Source organism: Palaemon carinicauda, unplaced genomic scaffold (genome assembly GCF_036898095.1).
Source record: "Palaemon carinicauda isolate YSFRI2023 unplaced genomic scaffold, ASM3689809v2 scaffold164, whole genome shotgun sequence".
NCBI classification, from domain to species: domain Eukaryota; kingdom Metazoa; phylum Arthropoda; class Malacostraca; order Decapoda; family Palaemonidae; genus Palaemon; species Palaemon carinicauda.
In genome coordinates, this window is record NW_027169192.1 from 99,940 (window position 1) to 126,377 (window position 26,438).

Here is a 26,438-nt window from a genome sequence, read left to right on the forward strand (position 1 = left end):
GGGTCGCACCCAACCCAAACTCGACGCGTCTGAGGACAACACGTGGTTTGGGTTCTTGACTGCTAGGGATAGTCCCTCTCTAAGACTGATATTGCTGTCCCACCATTTCAGGCATGCCTTTATTGGTTCGGAGACTGGGAATGATACCGTCTCTAATGTCTTGTCCTAGTTCCAGTGAGAGGCTAGATGGAACCGGAGAGGCAGAAGGGGTAGTCTCCCTAGTGAGACAAACTGCTCCAGGGATGAGAGAGTCCCTACGAGACTGTTCCAACTCCTGACTGAATAAACGTTTTCTTTTCAGCATTAGTTGGACTTCGAGCAGGGCTTGACTGCGAATCTCCATCCCCAAAAATAGAATAATCTGGGATGGGATCAGTTGGGACTTTTAGGTTGACCACAAGTCCCAACTCCCTGGCCAGACTCAACGTCCAATGTAGATCCTGCAGACAGTGAAGGCTGGACGATGCTCTGAGAAGCCAGTCGTCCAAGTACAGGGAGGCTCGGATCCCCGATAGCTCGAAACTGGTACCCCACATTCCTGTAAACAAACCTCAGAAACGGTTGGGAATCCGGGTGTATAGGAATGTGGAAGTATGCCTCCTGAAGGTCGAGAGAGACCATCCAGTCGCCTTCCATAAATGCTGTCAAGACAGCCTGGAAGACTTCAACGTGAAGTTTGTCTTGACAATGAACACATTGAGCGCACTTGCCTCTTACGTACTCCTGCAGTGAACATGGCTGCCAAATCATGGAGCCATCCCTGAGGGACTTGTTCCTGCAGAGAACGTGGCTGTCAGATCATTGGAGCCATCCCTGAAAGCCTTGTTTATGCATGACATAATTGTACAGCAAAACTTCAAAGGCTCGAAAACAGCTGTGAAGTTGACCTGTAAAATCTTGGAGCGTCTCATGGCCAGGCGCCAGGGAGAGTCTATGAGGTTTGAGAAGTCTATCTGGGCAGAGGCAGGAACTCCCAAGCCGAGAACTTCTCTCGTGTCATATCAGACTCTCGCTCTATAAGCCAGTTTAAAAGAAGGGAAAGCAAAGGCTGTATCCCCCAAACTCCTCCTGGTGATAAACCAGTCGCCTAGCAAACGTAAAGCTCTCTAAGAGAGCGAGAGAGCACTAGCTTATAAAACAACGGCTTCGAAGTAGCTAGGCCTAGTGTAAGCTCTGACGTTTAGGCGAACGAGGAGCAGCAGTTACAAAAAGATCCGGACAAAGATCCTTAAAAATCAGCATGATTTATATAAAGTCCATAGAGGGCTAAGCAGCTTTAGGCTCCTCTCCGTCTGACAGAGTCCTCAAGGGAATATCAGTAGGAGGGGGAACAGCAACTTCCTCATCTGAAGGAACCTTGTCCGATAATAGCTGAGTCTCAAGCAAGGGAGAGACCTACCGTGGTGGCAATGCTTTACAAGCAGAGTCCACACGCACTGGTGCATTAGTAGCGGACCAGGACGCAACGTCATGTAACTGCTTGACAGTCTGTGAACTGTCAACAACAGGTGCGAGAGACCAGGACGCAACGTCATGTAACTGCTTGACAGTCTGTGAACTGTCAACAACAACAGGTGCGTGAGGACGCACAGCGTCCACTCGAGACTGCTTTGACCGCCTAGACTGAGCAGTCAAAACAACTCTAGAATGCGGAGGTTGACGCTCAGTGTCAAAACAAGTCAACTCCGATTGTTAGCGAACGTCCTGAAACTCAACAGGAGCATCAGCAAGTGGCCTAACGTCCAAATGTGGCTGAAAATCCACACGAGACCGCATCGAGTGTGGTTCTAAACAACCTGACTGACGTGACTTAGCTACGCCAACGTCAACAGGACGCACAAAGGAACGTTAGGGTGGCTGAAAGCCAGGATCTCGATGAGATAAACGGCTAGGCTCAACGGACTTATTGGCAGAATAGTCTTCCATAAGGGAGGCAAGCTTATTCTGCATGTCTTGCCGTACAACCCATTTAGGATCAACGGAAATGGTTGCGGTAAGAGACGAGGGTAACGTCTGTGACCGCAAAACCATGCCAACAAAAAGACTCTCGGAGTCTGTGTTACGCTTTTGTTAGGCGGCGAGCAGTCTTCCGATGACTGCATAGGGTCAGAGCTGTCCTAATGGCTACAACCAGGACGCTGGACCTGTCCTGAAAGGACTGACTTTCGCTTAAGGGCCTCGAAACCTTGTTTCAGGTTTCTTATGCGAAAAGCCTTCGGATGACGAGGAGAAAATCGTCTCTCTCGCCTTATGGTAGGGGTGATCTTGGTAAGATACACCCGATACCATAGAGGGAACGTCTGTTCGCTGATCAAGGCCTCTCGAACCCATAAGTCGTACGACATTACTTCTCCCCTGGGCTTGGGAGCTAGCAAGAGGTCCCGGACTAGGCGAACGACAGGCACGAACAGACGAACCCTCGGTCGCAACACTGATAACACTTTGCGCAATATCACTTTATCACTACGATTTTCTGTTTTTCACTTATTTCACTGAAATCGAAACTTTTACTGATTTCTACCTGAAGCACGCAATTCTACCCTCATCAAAAGGTAGTAATTGCGAAATCAGTCGTATAATGCAAGCACATTAATACCAGCAAAAAACAGTAAACATATTTTAAGATAAAAAATTCAGTGGTTGGGGAAGAGACTAAACACTAGTTCATTCAAAACTACGTTTTCAATCTCTCACCGTACATTGCCTGGGGACGAGAATAAAAAACTAAAAACGTTTTATCCTTTCTCCCCGTACAGAGACTAGGGACGAGAGTAACTCAAGAACAACGTTACCCGCTTGAACGGAACGTTTTCTCTCCTCTCTCTCCCTCCGTCTCTATCTTTCTCTCTCTCTCTCTCTCTTGATTTCGCACCTAAGAGAAGAGCCCACTTACGTTTCGTCAAAAAAACATGTTATTTGACCAAAGGAAAAAACTGAAAGGTTTTTCAATTAAAAAGTTCCTTTAAAATAGAATTAACATTTAAGCTTTGAAAGAAGAATGAACAAAACGTCAGAATCGATTTACTCTTTCTGCAAAGTGAAACCGTAATACTCTCTCTCTCTATCGTAACGATAGAGCGCAAACTGCGTAGCATAAATAAACTAAACGTTAGTTCATCTTTGAAACAGTACGAAGACTATTCAAAGAAAATCTTTCATAAAATATCTATTAAAAAATATTCATTTAAAAAGTTTTAAATCATTAGCTCTTTAAAAGCTATTTACGATTGAAAGGGCTCAACGTTGTTTAACTTCGGTTTCCAAGTTAGGACCGCCTACTCTCAGGAAAGGTCGCATATAAACAAATCATTAAAATTTATTTTTATGTTTATTATAAATGGAAAGTTAATCGAAGAGGCCTAATAAAGGCGGTGAGATATAAAATATATAGAGGAAAATCTATAATTAATTTATAACGTGATAAGATAATTGCTAAAAGCCTAAACACACTTCCGTCTAAGGGAAGGGTCGGCCATTTAAAAGTCAAAGAAAGTCCATACTCTCTGTCATCAAAAATTAAATCTATCCAAAAACGAGTTCAAGGATTTATTTGAAGAAAAACACCTGTACTGCGAAAGCTCAAACCAAATTAAAGTACTTCACCAAATATGATGGGAAAAACTCCAGGTTCAACAGCGAGTAAAAGTACGTCTTGTCGACACGTCGACAGAGAAGAAATTGAAGGTTTTGTTTACATCCGAGAGTGGTATCTGGCCGACAGTTGGCGCTGGTGGGCACACCCGCAACCTGCATAGCGATCGCTCGCGAGTTTTTTTATGTATGTGTCTGTCGAGCAACAGAGTTGCAGCTATTATATATTCACCGGCTAAGTTAAATATTTAAAAACAGTTTTGAAAAGAATAGAATAAATTTGTCACCAAAATCATTTCAAATACAACCCATTTTATAAAGTATATTGCATTTTTGCTAGATATGCTGATGATGATTAAAGGTGGGGTGGGATTTTGAAGAAAGAATTAGGTTGGTTCATCTGATAAAAATTAATTCTTAATTAAAGTAATCCGTACCTTTCTTAAACATACAAACCAAATACATTCTTTAGAACCAGACTGTACAGTTTTTTAACCTTATTTACACTCACCCAACAGTATCCTTTGTTGTGTCAAGGGTAGAAGCAGGAGCTTCCTATACTGTCTGGAATTGTGAATTGTCTAACCTGGAGATCATCTAATTTACTTTATTCAAAAACTCCCAAAAAGTACAGACCAAGGCAATCTAAATGTAAAAGTCACTGGCCTTCAAGATCTACCAATAGACAAAAGTGTGTTTGATGATTGACCCAATGTTGCCCCTCTTAAAGCCATTTTACTCAAAGAGATAAATGACATTTACTTAGCTTGAATAAGTTCTGAGCTAAAAGGAACATCAGGCCCAATCTGATCCCATGCTCCCAGACTGAACCTGCCTCTCAAAAGGGTAGAAGACACAGCAGTACACCCTGGTGGACTGTCCCATCCATGAGAATACGCACTCTGAGGCCGAAAAGTGCTGCGAACACACATTTGTGCGAGCTTGACAATGGAACAGATCAGGGACAAACGTAACCCACATCAAACGACCAAAGTGATAAAATTAGTTTAACCAAAGTTGAACCAAGCATTTCACTGTTACTAAGTACCGCACGCTTATGTCAGTGCACACTTTTGAATAACTTACAATAATCATTTGTCTCACAGAGTAGAGATAGTCCAATTGCATGCTCCAAGCCACAAAGCACACATGTGACCTATAACTCCTGTTTACTCCTTTCATCAATAATCTTAAGAAATTCAAGACGTGGGGTGATGCGATGGCCCTCCCATCCATGGATCCAAGCTTGCAATTAGCCCTCTACTTATTCATGATACTGAACAATGATACACAAATACTACACTTATCACCTCAAAAGGATGCTAAAGTAAAGCCCAATGGGACTGAGTGAAAGTACATACTTCTTTATTTTTTTCTTCTTCAGGGAAGAAAAAGTTAATGTTTAAGAAGTGAAGGAAAAGGAAGAAGAATTGTACTTCTATTTCTTGACCTTTTTCCCTGCTCATGTCCCTAACTTCAAAAACATATCCATTTGAAAGGTAGAGGTCAGACAATAACACACATTTTTTCCCATAGATAAGGAAGCAACAATGGTTCACTCAACAAGAGCCATCAAAGCCTCGGTTGCTGACAAAGTAACAAACAGTGACACAGGAGCACAAGACATTGGCTGAGGAGAGAAAAATGATAAAGGAAAGATCACAAGTTACTGTAAGCCCAAAGAAGGCAAAATATCCCTTAAGTATTCTACTTTGTGTCACCATTATCATTATTATCACTATTACAAACCAAGCTACAACAATAATTGGAAAATCAGTTATCTATAAGCCCAAAGGCTCCAAAAAGGGAAGCAGCTCAGTGCAGAAAAGAAATAGACATAATGAATAAATTATGAATGAGAAATAGAAAAAATACAGTACATCATGAGAAAAGTTATGACAGGTCAGTCATGTATGAAATATAAGACGAGACTTATGTCAATCTCTTCGACAATAAAGCATTTGCAACAAGTTTGAACTTCTGAAGTTCCATAGATTAAACCACATAGGAAAATAATTGCACAATCTGATCATAACTGGAAGAAAACTAGAATAATGTGTAGTATTGAGCCTTATGATAGATAAGCAATACTGATAGGATTCACTGCACACCTATTACAACATACAGGATGGGAAGATCTCAATGCAAAGGATGGTCTGAATATCAGCAACAAAACCTGAAGGGACATGGGCTAGTTATGCAAGTACCTGGGGTTCTCACGATAGAGGATGCATATACCATTCACCTCCTTCCAGCATGGATTGAGAAGCCAGAGGAAATTCAACATTATTAATCAGGGGAGTAGGAAGAAAGGAAGGTACAAAAGATGTTCTTCAGAGACAAAGGAGGTTTCACCATATGGTAACATAGGAAATTGCTAATTAGCTTTTTCTTCCAAACCTCTCTTATTGGGGTGGAGACAAAGGTAAACGCTTAGACCAGTCATTTCTTTCCTCTCATCCAGTCATTTATCTTTGCATAGCAAAATATTTTTTTTTTTTGAGAAGCTCTAAATCAAATATCACAATTAGCATTTTCTAAGAAAGATCCAGGTTTATTGTACTGTGCAGTACTATACATATAGCTCTATTTAGCATGTGTATATACATAATTATTGCATTATTACAGTAAACTACACATACTTATTGCGTTCGCTATCTATTCCAAATTTGTTCATCATCATCAACAGACTTTGTAGATTTGAGAACAAAGCCTTCAGAAGAATATCGGGAGTTGAACGGCTGGACAGGATTAGAAATGAAACAATAAGACAGATTACTTGAGTGCCATATGTGGATGGGATCATAGTGAGGGGTAGATGGAGATGGTTTAGGCATGCTCTTTGCACTCCCCAAGAGAGATTAGTTCCACCAAACTTTTAATTGGGCTCTACAAGGAACTAGAAGAGTTGGAAGACCCTGGCCTACGTGGTTGAGGACAATAAAGCATCAAGTGGGAGAATGATGAATGGAGAGGTATTGATTTAAAAGTCTAGATAGAGATAACTGGTGAAATGTAACAGAGGCCCTTTTGCGTCGATAGGTGTGGGAGGAGATGATGATGACGATGATGATGCTGATATTCCAAGTTTTCCAATCCTGAAATGTGAAGTAGGAGATGATAAGTGGAGACTTATTGATTTAAAAGCTCAAGATCGAGACGAATAGCGAAATCTAACCGAAGCCTATTGTGTCAATAGGCGTGGGAGGAGATGATGATGATGATGATGATGATGACAGATTTACCTTCTAGTACTGGTCTCTCCAAGTTTGCTTGATGCGTCAAGCCCATGTATTTGGCTTCGTAGACTCTCGCATCTTGCTCTAGCGCTTCCATGAATTTCCTAATCCCTGGAAATTTAAAAATTCACAGACAGTAAATTGCTGAAATCTCTTAAGACAATAGTATTATTCACATAATTTTCATATACAGTATTAAATACACATTAACCCTTTTACCCCCAAAGGACGTACTGGTACATTTCACAAAAGCAATCCCTTTACCCCCATGGACGTACCGGTACGTCCTTGCAAAAAAATGCTATAAATTTTTCTTTTTCATATTTTTGATAATTTTTTGAGAAAATTCAGGCATTTTCCAAGAGAATGAGACCAACCTGACCTCTCTATGACAAAAATTAAGGCTGTTAGAGCAATTTAAAAAAAACATACTGCAAAATGTGCTGGGAAAAAAATAACCCCTTGGGGGTTAAGGGTTGGAAATTTCCAAAGAGCCTGGGGGTAAAAGGGTTAAGACAATAGTATTATTCACATAATTTTCATATACTGTATTAAATACTGTACACATTAAATACTGTACCTCAGGAGAACTTACCGATAACATGTGTTCTGCAGACAGAGATAACAACACAGGAAACTAAGGAATTCCACATGACGGCAAAAACCGAATATACTACTCGCAGAATGTACCTCAACTTGCAAACTATAACTTCAACTGCAACTTTAAAAAAAAAAATGCTAGAATTAAAAAATAAAAGTAAAGACGACACTGCTTGAAAGAAATATCACAAAAATAATCACAACAAAAATAATTCATATATTAAATTATCAGTAATATTTATGTATATTTATTAAATCTACATATGGGATATTATTTAAACTAAAGGCAAATGAGATTAAACTTTTGTAATTTATCATAAATAACAGAGGCCCAAATTATATTACATGCAAATGACTGTGGGTGTTGGGCAATGCTTTAAAAGCATGATTTTAATGTTTGTCATGGATCATAAGTATGTTTGTAACATCTGTGTATTCTAAATAGCTTACAGCCATAAATTCTTGCTTGGATACATACACGACTAAACTCATACTGGAATAAACTGCTACTGGACGTCTTTTTATATTTAGGAAATCTGATAATTATCAGGGAAGGATAAAAACTTATCAAAGCTATTAGCATGAATTTAAAGATGATGAAATTATAATATCCATCCTATATGTACTCGGTTTAACACCAAGATATAATTTCTTTATATTATCATTATATAATCTAAAGACTTAGAATACCTCATTCAAACTTACTTGTTTCGCATGTCTTATCCTGGAAATTTGAGAATGCACTAACATTGTTTACTACGGCAACCATAAACATTAGAAAGAACATTACCGCGGACGCATTCATCTTTAAAATGGTCTTAGAATGTAGTCGCAACATGTTGAGGAACTTCTTGTGACTGAAGAGTCTAGCAGAAAAAAAAGAACATTAAATGAACATTTACGCTCTAGGATATATTAACTACAGTACCATGATTTTTCATTTTCCCCTTGTGTAAAAAGTATCCACTTTATTATAATAATTTTTTTTGGCTTTATACTTTTTTACTTTATATCTACCCCTATTATCCTGGTTGTCTAACGTCTTGATCTTTGTTTTATTCTATTTTCTAGCCATATTTCAATGAATCCTTCTGAAGACCCCTATTATGGTTTACTAATGTTGACTTTGTAATCTTGATAAATGTCTAATGATAATAATCATATCAATAAAAATTCATTTCCTTATAATGAAACAAATATTGTACCCTCAAAACCTTCACTTCAAATGTATAATAAATAAATTAAAAATGTAGAATCCATATATAAGACTGAATAATTTTACAGTGCTATTTAAAATTTCTTAAAAGTTAAAATTTCTTGAAGTTAAAATTTTTTAAAAGCCTCAAATTACAACTTTATATGTCTGACAACGCAAATATCACTCCAGTTTACAGAAATAAAAAGTATAAAAGCAAAAGTTACATCAACCTAAAACATGCTACAACATAAAACTTCACAAAGCAATAAATAAACAAATAATGTAAACAAAATACACTATCATGGTACATACCTGAATGCCAGTTTATTTGCATATAAACCCAGTGATACATAGAGAATCGAATAAAAGATGCTGACTGTCCCATCAACAACAGTTGTTTTACTATAGTCACTTACAATGTCGTAACAAGTAAACCACGAGTTGGATAGAACATACCCTGAAAAAAAAAAAAAAAAAATTAATTAACCCTTTTACCCCCAAATGACATACTGGTACATTTCACAAAACTCATCCCTTTACCCCCATGGACGTACCGGTACGTCCTTGCAAAAAACTGCTATTTACATTTTTTTTTCATAATTTTGATAATTTTTTGAGAAACTTCAGGCATTTTCCAAGAGAATGAGACCACCCTGACCTCTCTATGATGAAAATTAAGGCTGTTAGAGCAATTTTAAAAAAATATACTACAAAATGTGCTTGAAAAAAAAATAACCCCTGGGGGTCAAGGGCTGGAAAGTTCCAAATAGCCTGGGGGTAAAAGGGTTAAGCAGCTTGTATAAAAAAGATAATCTGAACTTTAATATACAACACATACAGCCAGCCCTCAATCTTCATGTGGGCTATAGTCAATTTCTTTTAGCGATGCAGATTTGCACCAACTCGCAGCGGTGCCCTTTTAGCTCGGAAAAGTTTCCTGATCACTGATTGTTTGGACGAGATAATTCTAACCAATCAGCGATCAGGAAACTTTTCCGAGCTAAAAGGGCACCGCTGCGAGTCGGTGCAAATCTGCCTCGATAAAAGAAATGGACTATAGGTACCAAAGACTAGCGCGAAGATTGAAAAACCTTGTAATATTACTGGCCTAATGTCAGTCAACTAAAAGCCAACGAAAGGCCCTTCCACACAAAGGGCAGGTGCTGGGCGGACACTCTGATATGCCTGTAATTCTTTCGCCTTGAAACAGTGCTACCAGATCAAACAGTCCAAGGAAGTCGGTAAGCACAGGCAGGCGACCATATGAGATGGGCCAGACACCGGGCAGAGTGCAGTCAGAGTTGCGTCTGACAATAGTCAGGTGCCTACTCAGTGCCTCTACAAAGGGCATGGGCACTTCGCTGGTTTGCAGTTGTTTCCTCGTCTACGACGTCATCTACACTCGTGATCGTCACCCATACAACAAAACTGGTAACGGTGTCTATCTGCCGTGCATTTGTCCCTTATGTGGAAGGGCCTTAAGCAACAGATCACTGCCTACAGTTAGCTGACTAACACCCTAAATACCTCACTACATTGTTTTCATATAATTACTAAATATATTGTAGGTTATATTACAGTAACTGTAAAATATATTACTGGAAGAACTCTTACTTTCACTCTCTTTCCTATCCTTAATAAAATTCCTAAATCATCTATAGTGTATTTAATTTTCACTAATATGGTTTCCTCCCACCCTCTAAATACATTAAATTTAAATTTATTACCCTTCTTTTCATTGTTTTTGCCAAATTATTTTCAGCTAGTTATTTCCTTTTACTAAAATTTGATTCCTTCTTGTATAATAACTGGCCTCACACATCCTAGTTTAAAAAACTCCAAGTGCAAGACAAGACTTTTTTTTCCATATTCAGTACATCATATTACCATGTAACATTTCATCTTCCTTTCTTCCTTCTTTTCTATTTCCTTTCCATTAATGTTATTCACATATTGATCATTTCAGTCTGTTTACTCCTTATTCCTTATTTCCTTTATTCAATACTCCCAACTATATTCTATAAAGTATGCATCAATTCAATACAAGTGTTGTATGGACAAATTAACTACATAAAACTATGCGTATATTTCTTTCTTTTATCTTACTTTACCCTCACTAAATCCTTTAACGATTGACCGAGTACGACCTGGCTGGCTTGTTTTAATTTTAGTCACTACCTATACAGCTTATAACTAGTTTGTATTAAAAGGAAACGCTTTTCCGATAACTTTCTTATTTGTTACCAAAAAAATGCTCTTTTCTTCATAAGATAGCTCAAGTCCGACATGAACGAGCTAACTGACTGAAAAATTAAATGAGAGAGAGAGAGAGAGAGAGAGAGAGAGAGAGAGAGAGAGAGAGAGAGAGAGAACCTTGCCTTATTTTTTGTTTGGGTTCCCCCAGGTCCCTCAGTGTGAGGCACCTCGTATATCCACCAGAGAGTTGCTAATACATCTTCCGGTGTATTTTGCATCTTCCAGTCTTGGATGGTCTGGGATGCATCTTAGGTATTTATCGAGCTGATTTTTAAACGCATCTACGCTCACTCCTGATATGTTTCTTAGATGAGCTGGCAGCACATTAAATAGTCGCTGCATTATCGATGCTGGTGCGTAGTGGATTAATGTCCTGTGCGCCTTTCTCAGTTTACCTGGAATGCTTTTTGGTACTATTAATCTACCTCGGCTTGCTCTTTCTGATACTTTAAGCTCCATGATGTTTTCAGCAATTCCTTCTATTTGCTTCCATGCTTGTATTATCATGTAGCATTCTCTTCTCCTTTCTAGACTGTATAGTTTTAAAAATTGCAGTCTTTCCCAGTAATCAAGGTCCTTAACTTCTTCTATTCTAGCAGTATAGGACCTTTGTACACTCTCTATTTGCGCAATATCCTTTTGGTAGTGTGGGTACCATATCACATTGCAGTACTCGAGTGTACTACGCACATAAGTTTTGTAAAGCATAATCATGTGTTCAGCTCTTCTTGTTTTAAAGTGTCTGAATAACATTCCCATTTTTGCTTTACATTTAGCCAACAGTGTTGCTATTTGGTCGTTGCATAACATATTCCTATTTAAAATTACACCAAGGTCTTTAATTGCTTCCTTGTTTGTGATGGTCTCATTATTAGGTCCCTTGTATGCATACACCATTCCTTCTCTGTTTCCATAATTTATTGATTCGAATTTATCGGAGTTAAATACCATCCTATTTATCTCCGCCCATTCATATATTTTGTTTAGATCTCTTTGTAGTGAGTTCCTATCTTCATCACAAGTAATTTCTCTACTTATTCTTGTGTCATCGGCGAAACTTCTCACTACGGAGTTTTCAACATCACAGTCTATGTCTGAGATCATAATAACAAATAGCAGTGCAGCTAATACCGTACCTTGGGGCACACCAGATATTACCTGGGCTTCATCTGATTTCTCGTCATTTGCAACCACTATCTGTTTTCTGTTTTGCAGGAATTCTTTTACCCATTTTCCTATCTTTCCTACAATATTATGCTTTCTCATTTTTTTCTCCAATATGTTATGGTCTACCTTGTCAAATGCTTTTGCAAAATCTAGATAGATCACATCTGTGTCTTTTTCATTTATCATATTATTGTATATGTTTTCATAGTGAGCTATCAGTTGGGTCTGTGTACTTTTTCCAGGTACGAAACCGTGTTGACCCATATTAAACAAATTATTTTTGACCAAATGGTTCATTATTTTCTTTTTTATTACCCTCTCATACACTTTCATAATATGTGATGTTAGACTAACAGGTCTATAATTGCTTGCCTCTAGTCTTGATCCACTTTTGAAGATAGGGGTTATATAAGCTAATTTATGTTTAACATATATCTCGCTCATATCTATACTCTGTCTTAGCAGTATTGCAAGTGGCTTCGCGATAGTGTTGGCAGTTTTTTTTAACAAAATCGCTGGAACTCCATCTGGTCCGGCTGCCGATCCATTTTTAATTTCGTTTATAGCCGTGACAATATCTGCTTCATTAATATCTATATCCGTTAGATATTCAACATTTTCTTCTCTCATTTCTGTTTCATTATTCTCATTCGCAATTCTTGGCGTGAACTCACTCTTATATTTTTCTGCTAATATGTTGCATATTTCCTTTTTTTCATTCGTTAGCCGTCCTTCAATTCTTAGAGGGCCTATTTCTATTCTCCTTTTATTCATCTTTTTTGCATAGGAGTAAAGTACTTTGGGGTTTCTTTTTATATTTTGAAGTGTCCTTTCTTCTAAGTCCCTTTTTTCATTTTCTTTCGACTGCATAATCTTTTGTTCTGCATTTTCTATCTTACATTTTATTTCCCTCATTTTCCACACATTTTTTTCTTTTGCAAGATTTTTCTTCCACTTTTTAATTTTCTGAAATAAGATCCTTCTGTCTCTTGGTATGCACGTCTTTTGTTTATTGTTTTTTTTCGGTACATATTTTTCAACAATTTTCTCCAGTATTTTGTACAGTATATCCGTATTTACCTGTATATTATCACTTATAAATACATTTTTCCATTCTTTATTCAGTTCTTCATTTATTTCTGACCATTTTATATTCTTACTGTAAAAGTTATATTTTCCATATCCTTCCCAAAGTTTTGTGCTTTTATTAATTCTGTGATCACTTGCTTTGGAATGAACTATCAATTCTATGACATTGTGGTCTGAAATTCCCGTGTTATACACTATTATTTCTTTAACATAATTCACCTCATTCACAAAGAGAGAGAGAGAGAGAGAGAGAGAGAGAGAGAGAGAGAGAGATTTTTCTTGTATCTTGAATGCAAATTTATATTTTTCCTCATGCATTTTATATCATCTACTTAAACATACTGTAAGTATGAGCCTCTTACAAATATTTTCACTAAAAAATTTTAATGGAATGGGTTTATTGCTAAATAGTTTATATGTGTTAGTGATAAAGTTATTGTATACAGTATACTGTACTGTAATTATACTGTATGTTTGTTTTTCATTACCGTTTTACTACATTAATTATTCGAGCTATTAAGACTATACTGGAGAGTATCATCTTATTACAACAGCAATATACTTTACTTTTTGTCTGTCACACAAAAGACTTAAAATGGGGTGTAATTGGGACATTAATTTAAGTAAAAAAAGTCCTCAACTTAAACTTATTTGGCTCTAAGAAGTGGTTTGTAAGTTGAATTATTTGCAAGATGAATTCCGATAAATTTTGTCCCACGGTAGGCCTAACCCGACTCATAAGCCTAATAAGCCTAAAGAATTTCCCACAATAAAAGTCAACAAATAATCCCATTTCATATGAAATAAATATCAGATTATTGCAAATGTCTTTTTGCTTACTGTATTAGATTATAAATATTTTTCTAATATTTCTTTACCTTATAGTGTATGAACATTTGATACATATGAGATTTAGGATTCAAGTTGGATTAATGTTAGTCTCTCCAAATGTTCTTAAGTTGAGAACTTTCAGCACATATAGGATTGTCAAAGCCGTGACAAAACTAAAAAAAATTTCAAGACTTCAATTTTTCATGAAAAACAGAATGATAAAGTTTCTATTCAGTATACAAAAAAAAAAGTGCAATTATCAACAGGGTATCTTACCAAATGCTGTAAAAAATGTAAGAGTATATAATATTGTAGCAAAAATAGGTCGATCATTGGCGTTGAGCTTGATTCCTAAACACTTGGCAATTGCAAACCATAACCAAAAAGGTATACGCCTCGATTGTCTAACATTTCGACCAGCAGCTGGAATATGATGTGTCTGCAGTCCCTCTCTTGCAGTTACCTGTAATTTAAAAAAAGTAATAGGTATATCTTAAAATCATCAAGTCCAACACTCACAGCCAGACAACTTCAAACCATTCATTCATTCATTCCAACACCTGCAAAATGTTTACGCTGTCTCTATTTCATCTAGTCATTGCTTTCACCATAGGGAGGCAGATATCTTTTCAGCAAGACCTGAACACGTAAATAATTGCCATAAAGCATAGTCTACCGTATAAGCAAATTTAAGCAGGATTATGTTCAAGATGTTCATAGCCATTGGATTGGATTTATGAATTTGGGATAAATAGTTCAAGCACTATGAGGCTATTCAATCCCCAAGTATATTTAGGGTAGAACCCTCAAGTCATAGACTATGAGGTGAATGCTAGATGCGGTTGGACAGCAAGATGGAAGAAAGGAAGCAAGAATTGAGATATAAAAGAAAGATATACAGTACAACAAGTTTAGGGTTGTGGTGCCCAATATGGTAACATCCCTGACTGGTGAACGCCAGACTGGGGTTCGAGTCCCACTCAAACACTTTTTGTTTTTTTGGTCGCTGCAACCTCACCATCCTTGTGAGCTAAGGATGGGGGGTTTGGGGTAGCCTATAGGTCTACCTGCTGAGTCTTCAGCAACCATTGCCTGGCCCTTGGTCCTAGCTTGGGTGGAGAGGGGGCTTGGGCACTGATCATATGTATATAGAGTCAGTCTCAAGGGCATTGTCCTGCTTAATAGGGCTATGTCACTGTCCCTTGCATCTGCCATTCATGAGCGGCCTGTTGAACATTTAAGTGCAGCTAGGGGTCAAAAGAACAGTGCAAACATCTTTATGTAGTGTTTCATGCAATGTACTAATGGCCCTACACCTTATCAGAACTACAAAAACAAACCATTGTCATCCAAAATAAAAAATAAAAGCAATGCACAATGTAAAATAAAACCGCCATCTGATACCGGATGATAATCTTTCTTAAGCTATAATGTTTTCAACACCCCTACAATGATCTTTGCCTAGTCATCTGTTCCCAAATTATGGCCTTCATACTCCATGAAAAGGAGGCTATATTCTACAATGGCAATAAATTGAGTTCCCAATGGAAGGTATTTTAGACCTATTGCAGACTGATGCCAATTAAGGTTGTCAAGTATCAGTTCTCAAGACAAGATTGCTTTCTATTAAAAACATGAAGCAACAATGAAGGGTATACAACTACCGGCCACCTAACAGGAAGATTACTCTTCTCTCTATCTATACTGAGCTTTAAGACCAGCAAGTGGAATAATGCTTGTGCCAGGTAAAACACCAAATGTCAGATTGGCAATATGTTCTATTTAAAGACAGAACAATATGGACAATGTGAGTGTCAATGGGCCTAAAAAGGCAGTAAATTTTGCAATCTCACAATAAAAGCAACCTAAATTCTATAACCAAGTAGTTAGAGAGAGAGAGAGAGAGAGAGAGAGAGAGAGAGAGAGAGAGAGAGAGATATAACATGCCTCCAAGCCTTGATTACATTATCAGTGAGATCGGTAATTAGAACCAACTCTACTGGTGCAGCCTATGAAAGAATAGTATTTTGTAAAAACCCAGTTTCTAGGTTACAGTTACATGAATATTAATATTGGGATTTGAATAAGAGGCGCATTGTATTTTTTTCTCCTCAAACTGCAGAACATATGTGGATTATTATGGATTTTAGGAAATATGTTTACTACCCATAACGAAGAGGCAAACCCCAAGGGTTAATATAAATTTGAAAGGAAGAGTAACATACATATACATTTACCAAATACAAATCCAAGCAATCTGATATTCACTAATGAACACTAAAGACAAGTGAAATCAAACAAGATAATCTCACAAAGAAGGCCATGTACAATTCCTATTGCAACTAGATATAAAAAAGGGATTTTGACGAAGGAAAAATCTATTTCTGGGCGAGGAACCTGTGTTGCCCAGTGAAATGCTCCTTAAAGCACCATTTCAAAGGTATAAATACTGCTAAATATACCAGAGAAAAAAGTTGCATGAAATGCCAGGAATATACCCAGCTCGCTCACCCCTAAAGGGTGTCGGTATTAAAACTGGGGAGAGTGATACCACTACCAGAGGTCCCCTTTCCAATTAGACGTCTCCCTCCTCAAAATCCCCCGTTACCACGAGGTGTCGTTCACGTACAGCTACTGCCCCCCCCAAACCACCACCACCACCACTACCTATCCTTCTCCCATCATTCCTTGTTAGCACCCGTGAACGTTCGGATGTGTTTTTCGTAGCTCTGTGTTATTTTGTGTTTTTGAAGATGTCAGGCGTTTTGGAGATCCCTGCTCCTAAATTGAGTATTATATTTCTCTATTTGGGATTTCTAACTATAGAACTATAATATCTCAACTAAGGTACAAGTTTTAAAATAGGATACCTCCAGTGAAAACTATCTTGATTCCAAATGGTTTTTAACATTGACTGAAGGATTAAAGACAAACAAATCTTATTTAAAAAAGGATAGGGCTATAATTACTCAAAATGCAATATTGTATATTACTTCAATTCTCAAATGGCCTGATAAATCTGCAGATAAAGTATTCAAGAATATTCTTCTTTACTGTTGGTATAAAAAATAAATTCAGGGAGTCCCACTTCTATACTCTTACTGGTCTTGCCCAGAAGTGTTGTTTATAAAAGAGGTGAATATTGGAGTAGTGTAAGTTTCAGAAGTTGAACAGGCAAATAGGACACAGAATAAAAATTGAAAGCAAATACAGTAAAGTAATTGTAAGTGTTCGTGCATTACATGATCTGCATAGGACGCCTGCCATCCGTATAAATACAACCACAATTGTCGTATAATCTTTTGAGGCCTTGCTAAACAGTCTGATGCTGGATCCTCTTTAATTTCTACTATTTTCTATGCTAAAACATACACTAAACATGGCCAAATATTTGTAATTTTGGACATATGGCCCAGTGCTAGGTCCGAAGAGGCCATTCCGCACCGCACTGAAATGGAAAAATCCCAGCTAATGCACCAAGAAGTAAAAGGGAAGAGGTGGAAGGTAATGCCCTGGTCATAATGGAGAATTAATTTTGAAAGATACATTCTCCATCCACTTGGGAAGCCCCTCTATTTTAAGGAAGGGTCTTAACAATGGGGAGGTCACTAATGCCAGTTTCTGAGTAGCTGTGATTAAACTACTCAAAAGTGAACATGATTGCTTACATCTTTTCAAAAGTTTCTGAAAATTCTGACAGCTACGACAAGCAATCTAACAGAGTAAGGTCCTTGATTTATGAGTTCACTCTATGTTTTGAAATACTTCCCCCAGAAGAGTCCACAGAGTTGATTTCAAAGGTACATTCAAGGATACTAGTCCTGAAGTCTTTTGCTGACCAAGAGAGAGACTACCTTCAAAGACCAGACTCTTCTTATAAGGATCTACCAGCTAATTCTGACGAAACATTTTCATTAAATTTAAACAACACTGGGAAGATTCCCAGATTAGTACATTGACAATCTCCTAAACCTGACCAGGGGACCAAAAAGAGAAGAGATGGCAACAAATGGGACCATGCACTAGCCTTCTCTGGCAATGAATAGACCTTTTCTCCACTTGCCTCTGATATCACAGGATAATAAACTCTTGGGTAAGGCTGTTAGATTTGCCTTGTAGAGCACATCGTCCTAGCATGGTCTTTCCTCATTCTATAAGAGTTCTTTTCAATGGTCTTGTTTAACATGGATTGAATTAGGGATTCAGATTCCTCCTCTTCATCAGAATTGGGAGTCTGGTCTTACATCACCCCACACATATTCTCTCCACTCACTTATTCCACCTGATCAGTAACACTGACATTTCCAGAAGACCAAAAGCTGTGGATCCCAAAGAAAGGAGTCACCAATCCAGAATTGAAAATATTCTAGATCACACAATACACTAGCCAGCCTATGTCATGGCCTTTGCCACTGATGGATAAGTATTTGCCATAATACCCAAGAGTTGGATGGCCGCCATCTCAACACCAGAAACAGACATTCACATTTCCTGCTGATTAGAAGAAACAAACTCCTCTTTTCTACAGTAGGTGCACTTTGTATACAGATCACAAAGCTTCCTCTAAGGATTCCTGACCTTCCACACAAAGCAATCCTAATCCCTAACACAAGCCATATGATGAAGGTGCTAATGCTGCTGCTGACTGTAGGAGAAATACCAATTAGAACTACGAAGGCTGTGCGTTTGCCAAGGTCGCCACCATACAAGGTGATCACTCCATTTATGACTTGTGAAGCATTATGAAGAGTGGAAATATCACATCTTAGGATTTTCATAAGTCTTGCAGTCAAATCTGTTCCTTCACAAGAAAGAAATTAACTTTGGAAAGATTCCTTGAAATAATTTTTTTGTTACCATTTTGTTTTTTCTTTATTTTTATTCATCCTTTCTGATGATTTCCCATAAATATTTTTATATGAGTTGAATAAAAGACATTAAGTAATATTGGAATTAACTGGACCATGGGAAGAAAATTTGAGCTCAGATTCTCAGCCACTAGAGTGATGACAAACATGATGCTCTTAGATGTTTAAAAAATCTTTCAATTGCAATCATACCAAGAAAAATAATAAACAAAACCCAATTAAAATAGGAGTAAAATTTTCTATGAATTAAATACTTTTCAACATACAGTACATACACAACAAGACTCATGGCTCGAAGGCTTCCATTTCAGCAAGGTATTTCAGGGTATCTTAACAAAGAACACCGAGACTTTCATTACATACATTACTTTATTTTCACCATATCTTCAGCAGAAATAACTAATAACTTACTTGTAAAGAAGTATTGTCAGTGCGATAGTATTCCAAGGAAGCCAGAGATTCCGAGAGCTGTCGAGACATTATCGAATCTATGTCAGACCTGTAAGGGAGAAAGACAATAATTACAATTATATTCAATTGCAAATTTGCAACATATGTTAAGATGCTTATTTCTCAAAGGCATTCATAAACTATATCCTAATAAAATTATGATTTACATATACAACTGTTATCTTGATACATTCTATTTTATATCATATATTTTATTCTTTACTTCTCCATTTCTTTTCCGCACTAGTTCGCTTTACCAACTTGCGGTTCTTGGACTTGTATTACATAAGGTCCCCCAACTTAAAAACACTCGGAGATCCGAACAAAAATCCAACCGAAAAAACTTGCAAACAACTTAACTTACAAACAACTTCTTGGAACTAATTAATTTTTCAAGTTGAGGATCTTCTGTATTTTGTATTTCTGACTAGGGTTGCACCTTGGCTAATAATAATATCAAATTATAATAACCAATAAATTTAGCACAGACTTTTAATAGTAATTTGTATTTTTCCTAACTACAAAATTGAGCCCTTTAATAGGAGTACACGTACAGTATAGCAAAATTATAAATGGGTGTTAAGACTTCTTAACGAGGTGGCGGTAGTTAGCTGGAGGGTGATGGTTAAGCCTAGCTCAAGCGGAAGGCCACTGAGCTTTAACTTTGACCTTAAACTTAGGACTAAAGTGTTGGTTGAGGCGGGAAGTGTAACTTCAAGGAGACTTCTTAACGAGGTGGCGGTAGTTAGCTGGAGGGTGACGGTTAAGCCTAGCTCAAGCGGAAGGCCACTGAGCTTTAACTTTGACCTTAAACTTAGGACTAAAGTGTTGGTTGAGGCGGGAAGTGTAACTTCAAGGAGACTTCTTAACGAGGTGGCGGTAGTTAGCTGGAGGGTGACGGTTAAGCCTAGCTCAAGCGGAAGGCCACTGAGCTTTAACTTTGACCTTAAACTTAGGACTAAAGTGTTGGTTGAGGCGGGAAGTGTAACTTCAAGGAGACTTCTTAACGAGGTGGCGGTAGTTAGCTGGAGGGTGACGGTTAAGCCTAGCTCAAGCGGAAGGCCACTGAGCTTTAACTTTGACCTTAAACTTAGGACTAAAGTGTTGGTTGAGGCGGGAAGTGTAACTTCAAGGAGACTTCTTAACGAGGTGGCGGTAGTTAGCTGGAGGGTGACGGTTAAGCCTAGCTCAAGCGGAAGGCCACTGAGCTTTAACTTTGACCTTAAACTTAGGACTAAAGTGTTGGTTGAGGCGGGAAGTGTAACTTCAAGGAGACTTCTTAACGAGGTGGTGGCGGTAGTTAGCTGGAAGGTGACGGTTAAGCCTAGCCCACGCGGAAGGCCACTGAGCTTCAACTTTGACCTCAAACCTAGGACTTCAGTGTTGGTTGAGGCGGGAAGTGTAACTTCAAGGACACAGGTTTGTACACAAATTCAGCGTCTCCTCCTACGCCTATTGACGCAAAGGACCTCGGTTAGATTTCACCAGTCGTCTATCTTGAGCTTTTAATTCAATACTTCGCCAATCATTATCTCCAACTTTACCACACTTCATAGCCCTCAGCCATGTAGGCCTAAATCTTCCAACTCTTCTAGTGCCTTGTGGAGCCCAGTTGAAAGTTTGGTGAACCAATCTCTCATGGGGAGTCCGAAGAGCATTCCCAAACTATCTCCATCTACCTCTTACCATGAACTTATCCACATATGGCACTTGAGTAATCTCTCTAATTGTTTAATTTCTAATCCTGTCCCGCCATTCTTCTGAGGGCTTTCTCAAATCTACTAAATCTGGTGGATATTGTTTAAATGTCATACCCCGACTCATGTCCATACAGTAACACCAATCTTATTAAATTGATATATAGCCTGATTTTTATATGTAATTTCAGGCAGTTTGATTTCCAAATTGTACTTTATCTAGCCATTTTCTGATTTGCTTTTTTCAATCTTTCACTAAACTCCAATACTAATGACCCTGTACGGTATTGGAGATCATATTTCCTAAATACTTAAATGATTCTACCTCATTAATCCTTTCTCCTTCCAATGATATTTAATTTTCCATTGCATATTCTGTTATCATCATCATCATCTGTCTTTCTTATATTTATCTTGAGCCCAACCTCGTGTAATATTTCATTCATTCTGGTAAGCAAGCATTCCAAATCCTGTGGTGTTCAAATACAAGTTATTATAATACATTTCTTTGTTCCTACACAAAAATAAAGCTGTCCTTTAATAGGACACTTATAATTAGGCAAGAGAAAGTTCCTATAACAAAATGGCTGATCTACTTTCCTGGGAAATGTCAAAGCACTTCAGTTCTGTACATGAGCAAAATTGATTACTTATGTCAACCTACTAACAACTTGGGCAAGAAGATGAAGTAGGTGTTAGGATAGGTCACTATTATGGACCGAGAAGGTCAAGAAACACCTATATTCGAGTGGAAGATGGTCATAGAACAACCTACATCCGAGTGGAGGATATGTCTTGAATTTATGTCACTATGAGAAATGGGTTTGCATACATTTGCTGATCTTAAAGCTACTTTGTTGAGGAAAGTTGCTCAGTCATGCTGCTTACCTATATCTAACATCCAGCTATTAACGGACTGGCCGCTGCACCTCAAGAAAGTGGAAGAAAGAACAGGTAAAAGGGATATTTGATCTTACCCCTCATTCTAGCCTTATGTTGCTACTGCTCCTTACAAGAGATTTTTTTGTCCTGTGAAGGAGATAGGTTTACTATATCGAATTCAGGATGATACTTTCCTCACCTTAGTTGGTGGAAAAGGAAGTCTGATTGTCAGAGGAAAACAGAAACAGTTCTAGAATTTCTTCTTTAATCCTTCCATTGCTGTAGGAAGAGTAGTTGTTTCCTCCCAGAACAAGGAGGCAAGTTATCCTGATCTCTGCTAGTCATTTCTTGTAGGGAAGAGATGAAGAAGGAATCGAAGTCAGAATGGCAGGTCACAAACTCCTGAACCAAGGTGAACATTTTCTATCCTTCAGAATGACTTGCGACACACGAAAGGCTATGACATTTCCTACTCGCTTCGACGGAGCTAGGTGGGGATCCCATTCAATGCCCTGGTGCAACTGGATGAAAACCCAACAGTTTTACCCTTAGGTCATAGTTAAAAAGAGGTTGAATTACATGATGGAAGAAATGAAGAGGCGTAGTCGAAGTTACCACTCCTTCGGCCTTAAATAAATCGACAAAACTGTTCTTACTCTAAAAGCTGTAACTCCATTTATCTTCACGCAACCATCTTCCTTCACTCTTCCGCAGATATTACACTTAAATTTACCAATAATGTTATTTTACCTTTCTGAGGTCACTCTTGAGCCACATGGTATGCATTAAGACTTTGTATCCCTATCTTCTTATAATGAATTTTCTAGCATTAATTAGCAGTTTTTACTCACTATCTATCACTTGAATCTCTGTAACACACCAAGACCCCTTTGTTTACCAACATTATTTCAAGTGACATGTCTGTCATCAGCTAAGAAGGAAAATTCTAACACGTAAATTCTTTTTTTTCAAAGTACTTATGCAAGGTCTTGGTTATAAGGATAATTTCGACACATCCAAGAGTTTGTTGGCATATAAACACTTCAAATAAATGGCTGAATAGGTCTATGCTACTTACAGAATTCCATCTGGCATGTCTCCGTCAAGTGACTTACACGAGACGTAGCTGCTACCCAACGGATCATCGGTCGATGAAGTCTGCTCTTCACTGCTCCTATTACTAGCTTTGCTTCCATTTACATATGATAACGTAAAGATATTCTGGCCTGAACATGACTTTTGATCTTGAAATATGCTCTGGTCATTAATTTCAAGTCTCTCCCCAATAATCAAACCAGTATCTACATTTAAGATCTGCCCTCCAACATCATCATGACTTCCTTGTCTATGAGTAACTGTATCAACCAGAGTGCTTACTGATAGGGAATGCAAGGAACTCTTTTCAGCAAAACAAGACAAGTCAAATGCATTGTTGTCACTTGGTGTTCCCGACATTTCAAAAATAAAAAAACTAATTTAGCTCAGTTGTGAAAATTTCAACCACTGCTACGACCAGCTAGTCGAGAATCAAGGCACTTGTAAGTCTGAAATCTAATAATATGCATCATGAAATAATTTCTAGGTGATGTATCCCCTATCATATAGGAAACATTTGCACACAAAAGATAAGATTAACCACACAATGGAAACATAGAATTATCAGTGTACTATCACACGTATTGTACAGTATTCCCTTATCAGGGAGAAAAGATATGAAACACGTGTCAAAATGATAACATAAGGTATATATTCATCTCGCAAAACATTACGGTTTATTTGAAATTATGTACTGTGTAGTTTAACGTCATAATTTCAAGGCCGTCTTAAGCCTAGTTTTGTATAAAAAATAAAAAAAAAACAATCAACAAACAAATACCCCGGGAATACCAATAACATGATTAAATCATTCAAACTCAAATACCAAATACATAATGATAAGATACATATAATAAATAAACTATGCATCAACCAAAGCTTGTTAAAACACTATTGAGTCAACAATGAGAATACATATCAAATCACCAAATTCACCTTAAAACCATAAAAACTATACTGTGTGTGTGTGTGTGTAGAAATCATGAAAGTTGACATGTGATTAGCATAAAATTTATTATAGCCACGTAAGGAAAAATGAAAAGACTTGATTGGAGTTAGTACTTTCGTCCATTTGGGACATCAAACAAACTCAACAATGAGAATAGATTGGAGTTAGTACTTTCGTCCATTTGGGACATCAAACAAACTCAACAATGAGAATAGATTGGAGTTAGTACTTTCGTCCATTTGGGACATCAAACAAACTCAACAATGAGAATACCATATACAAACATCTTATTTATACAGGAGGAGGGAATCCGACAGCTATTAGTTTCTTGATAATTCCAGAAAATTCAGATTTTTTAATAAGAATTATTCCGGATTAATGGAAAACAGACCAGGGCTCAAATTTAAATTTAGATCTTTGGTACAGGAGATTATAAAAAGGATTCAACAATATTCCTTGCAAATGACTATACCCAAAGGAATATTGTTGAACCCTTTTTAATCTGTACCGAAAGTCAAAATTTAAATCTAAGCCCTGGTCTGTTTTCCATTAATCCAGTATTTTTCTTTTATCTAAAATCTGACTTTTCTGGAATTATCAAGAAACTGACAGCTGTGGGATCCCCTTCTGTATAAATATGATGTCTTTGCGTATGTATTCTCATACATACATAATATATATATATATATATATATATATATATATATATATATATATATATATATATATATATATATATATATATATATATATATTTATATGTGTGTATATCTCTCTATCTAGTATTTACAGACCACGAAAAAGCTTTTCATTATCAAAACTTCAGCAATAATGAAAGCCCTTCAAAATAAAGGAACAGATGAAGATATCGACACAGGTAGGACAGTAACCCTACAATTACATATAGTAAGAAATTCCATTTGGTAAAGGCATTAGACAGGGAGACCCCATCTCTCCTAAATCATTCACAACGCGCCTCTACGCTACGTTTTCAAGAATTTAGACGGGGAAAATGTAGGAATTACCATCACTGGGGTATACCATAACAGCTTAAGATTTGAAGATGATCGAATTTAGACATTAACTCTAGCTAATGCAGAAATGTCTGTCCTATCTCTGTTCAAGGACAGCTTACCTATGATACCATCATAGCTCGTTACCAAAACTGTTATTGGTCATGCAGTTAGCAGATACTGTATTGACATATCTATCCATCTATCGATATTAATTTAGCTTTCCGTATGGGTCAATGTTAATGCCAAAGAACATGGCAATTTCCATCCTGTGTTTTATGTAAATGCCGACTGCTTTCCTTGTATTACAAAAGGAGAGGTTTAAAGGTTTAAAGGCTGCTCATGAATGGCAGAGGCAAAGGACAGTGACATTGTCCTATCAAGCAAAATGCCCTAGAGACTGACCATATATCATGTGATCAGCACCCAAGCTAGGACCAGGGAGGGCCAGGCAATGGCTGCTGATGACTCAACAGATAGACCTATAAGCTCCCCAAACCCGCTAAGCTTAGCTCACAAGGATGGTAAGGTTGCAGACACTAATAGCACTAACAAGACTTGAGCAGGACTCGAACCCCCGACTGGCAAACACCAAGCAGAGACATTACCGATTGGGCCACAACAACCTAGTTCGTTGGGACAGACTTAAATTTTCTTACGACGGTGCTTCTCAAATTAATTTTGTTTATGGGGAAGTCGTTATTTATCTTGGTCTGAAAAATGATATGAAGCGAGTTTTACGATTTTAGAAATACAATTTAGTGTTACATTGCTAGGAGTGAAGCCAGTTGGGAAGCAAACAATGGGTCGAGACCTAGTCTTTGAGTATAATGGGGGAGGGGGACAAAGTACGCAAGTAGGTAAGGATACAGTTCCTATATTAGGTTAGGTGGGGGAACCTTAGATTAGGTTGCATTCTTGTTTTTTTCCGTTTTAAAATGTGGTTTTTTTGTTAACTTTTAAGAATTTCACACACAAGCTGGAACAATGTATTATAAAGGCTACCGAAACTATTGTAAGGAAATCTAGGGGAACTGTCCTAAACTAAGATACCTCCACCTAACCTGACTTGGGTAGCCATGTTCTCTATTACCAATGCTGCAGCCTTTTCCTATATAGCTACTTTTACATTAGCTATATAGTCTAATATTCTAGTCTGGATGCAGTGAATTTTTAAGCTAAATATCAGCTAGCTTCATGATATTTCGATTGATTACAACCGTCTGACGTGGACATTTTCTGACATTTCGGGATAAGCTGACAATTTTGATTTACCACTTTTCGAAGGGGGATTTGTCAGTAAAATTACATAACTGTTCCCTTTATCTATTCATTAATAAATTAACTATGTAAAATCCTACAGGTATAGGAAAAAAAAATGATTTTATTACAGTCGCAAGCAGGCAACCTCATCCGGTTCTCTACCCATGGCGGCATCGTCTTAATCCAATATATAAACTTACCATTGTTGATTCTCTACTAAATATTGATTCAACTCACCTTTCCCTTTTCA

At 37.5% G+C, this 26,438-nt stretch overlaps 1 protein-coding gene across 4 annotated transcripts in view; it reads right to left on the reverse strand.

The window, feature by feature from the left end:
- Positions 1 to 23,348, reverse strand: part of LOC137635721 (uncharacterized) — a 63,273-nt gene extending 39,925 nt beyond the window's left edge. For 3 of the 4 annotated variants that reach the window (XM_068368170.1, XM_068368169.1, XM_068368168.1), the window contains exons 1-7: positions 22,947 to 23,347; positions 19,251 to 19,338; positions 14,248 to 14,434; positions 8,941 to 9,085; positions 8,136 to 8,296; positions 7,426 to 7,551; positions 6,837 to 6,941 (exon numbers count right to left, since the gene is read on the reverse strand). In XM_068368170.1, coding sequence (XP_068224271.1) covers positions 6,837 to 6,941; positions 7,426 to 7,551; positions 8,136 to 8,296; positions 8,941 to 9,085; positions 14,248 to 14,434; positions 19,251 to 19,338; positions 22,947 to 23,323 — 1,189 coding nt within the window. In that variant the 5' untranslated portion in view covers positions 23,324 to 23,347. Of the gene's footprint in view, positions 1 to 6,836; positions 6,942 to 7,425; positions 7,552 to 8,135; positions 8,297 to 8,940; positions 9,086 to 14,247; positions 14,435 to 19,250; positions 19,339 to 22,946 lie in introns of all 4 variants that reach the window. The other variant, XM_068368171.1, reaches the window with a different exon arrangement.
- Between the last annotated feature and the right edge of the window lie 3,090 nt (positions 23,349 to 26,438).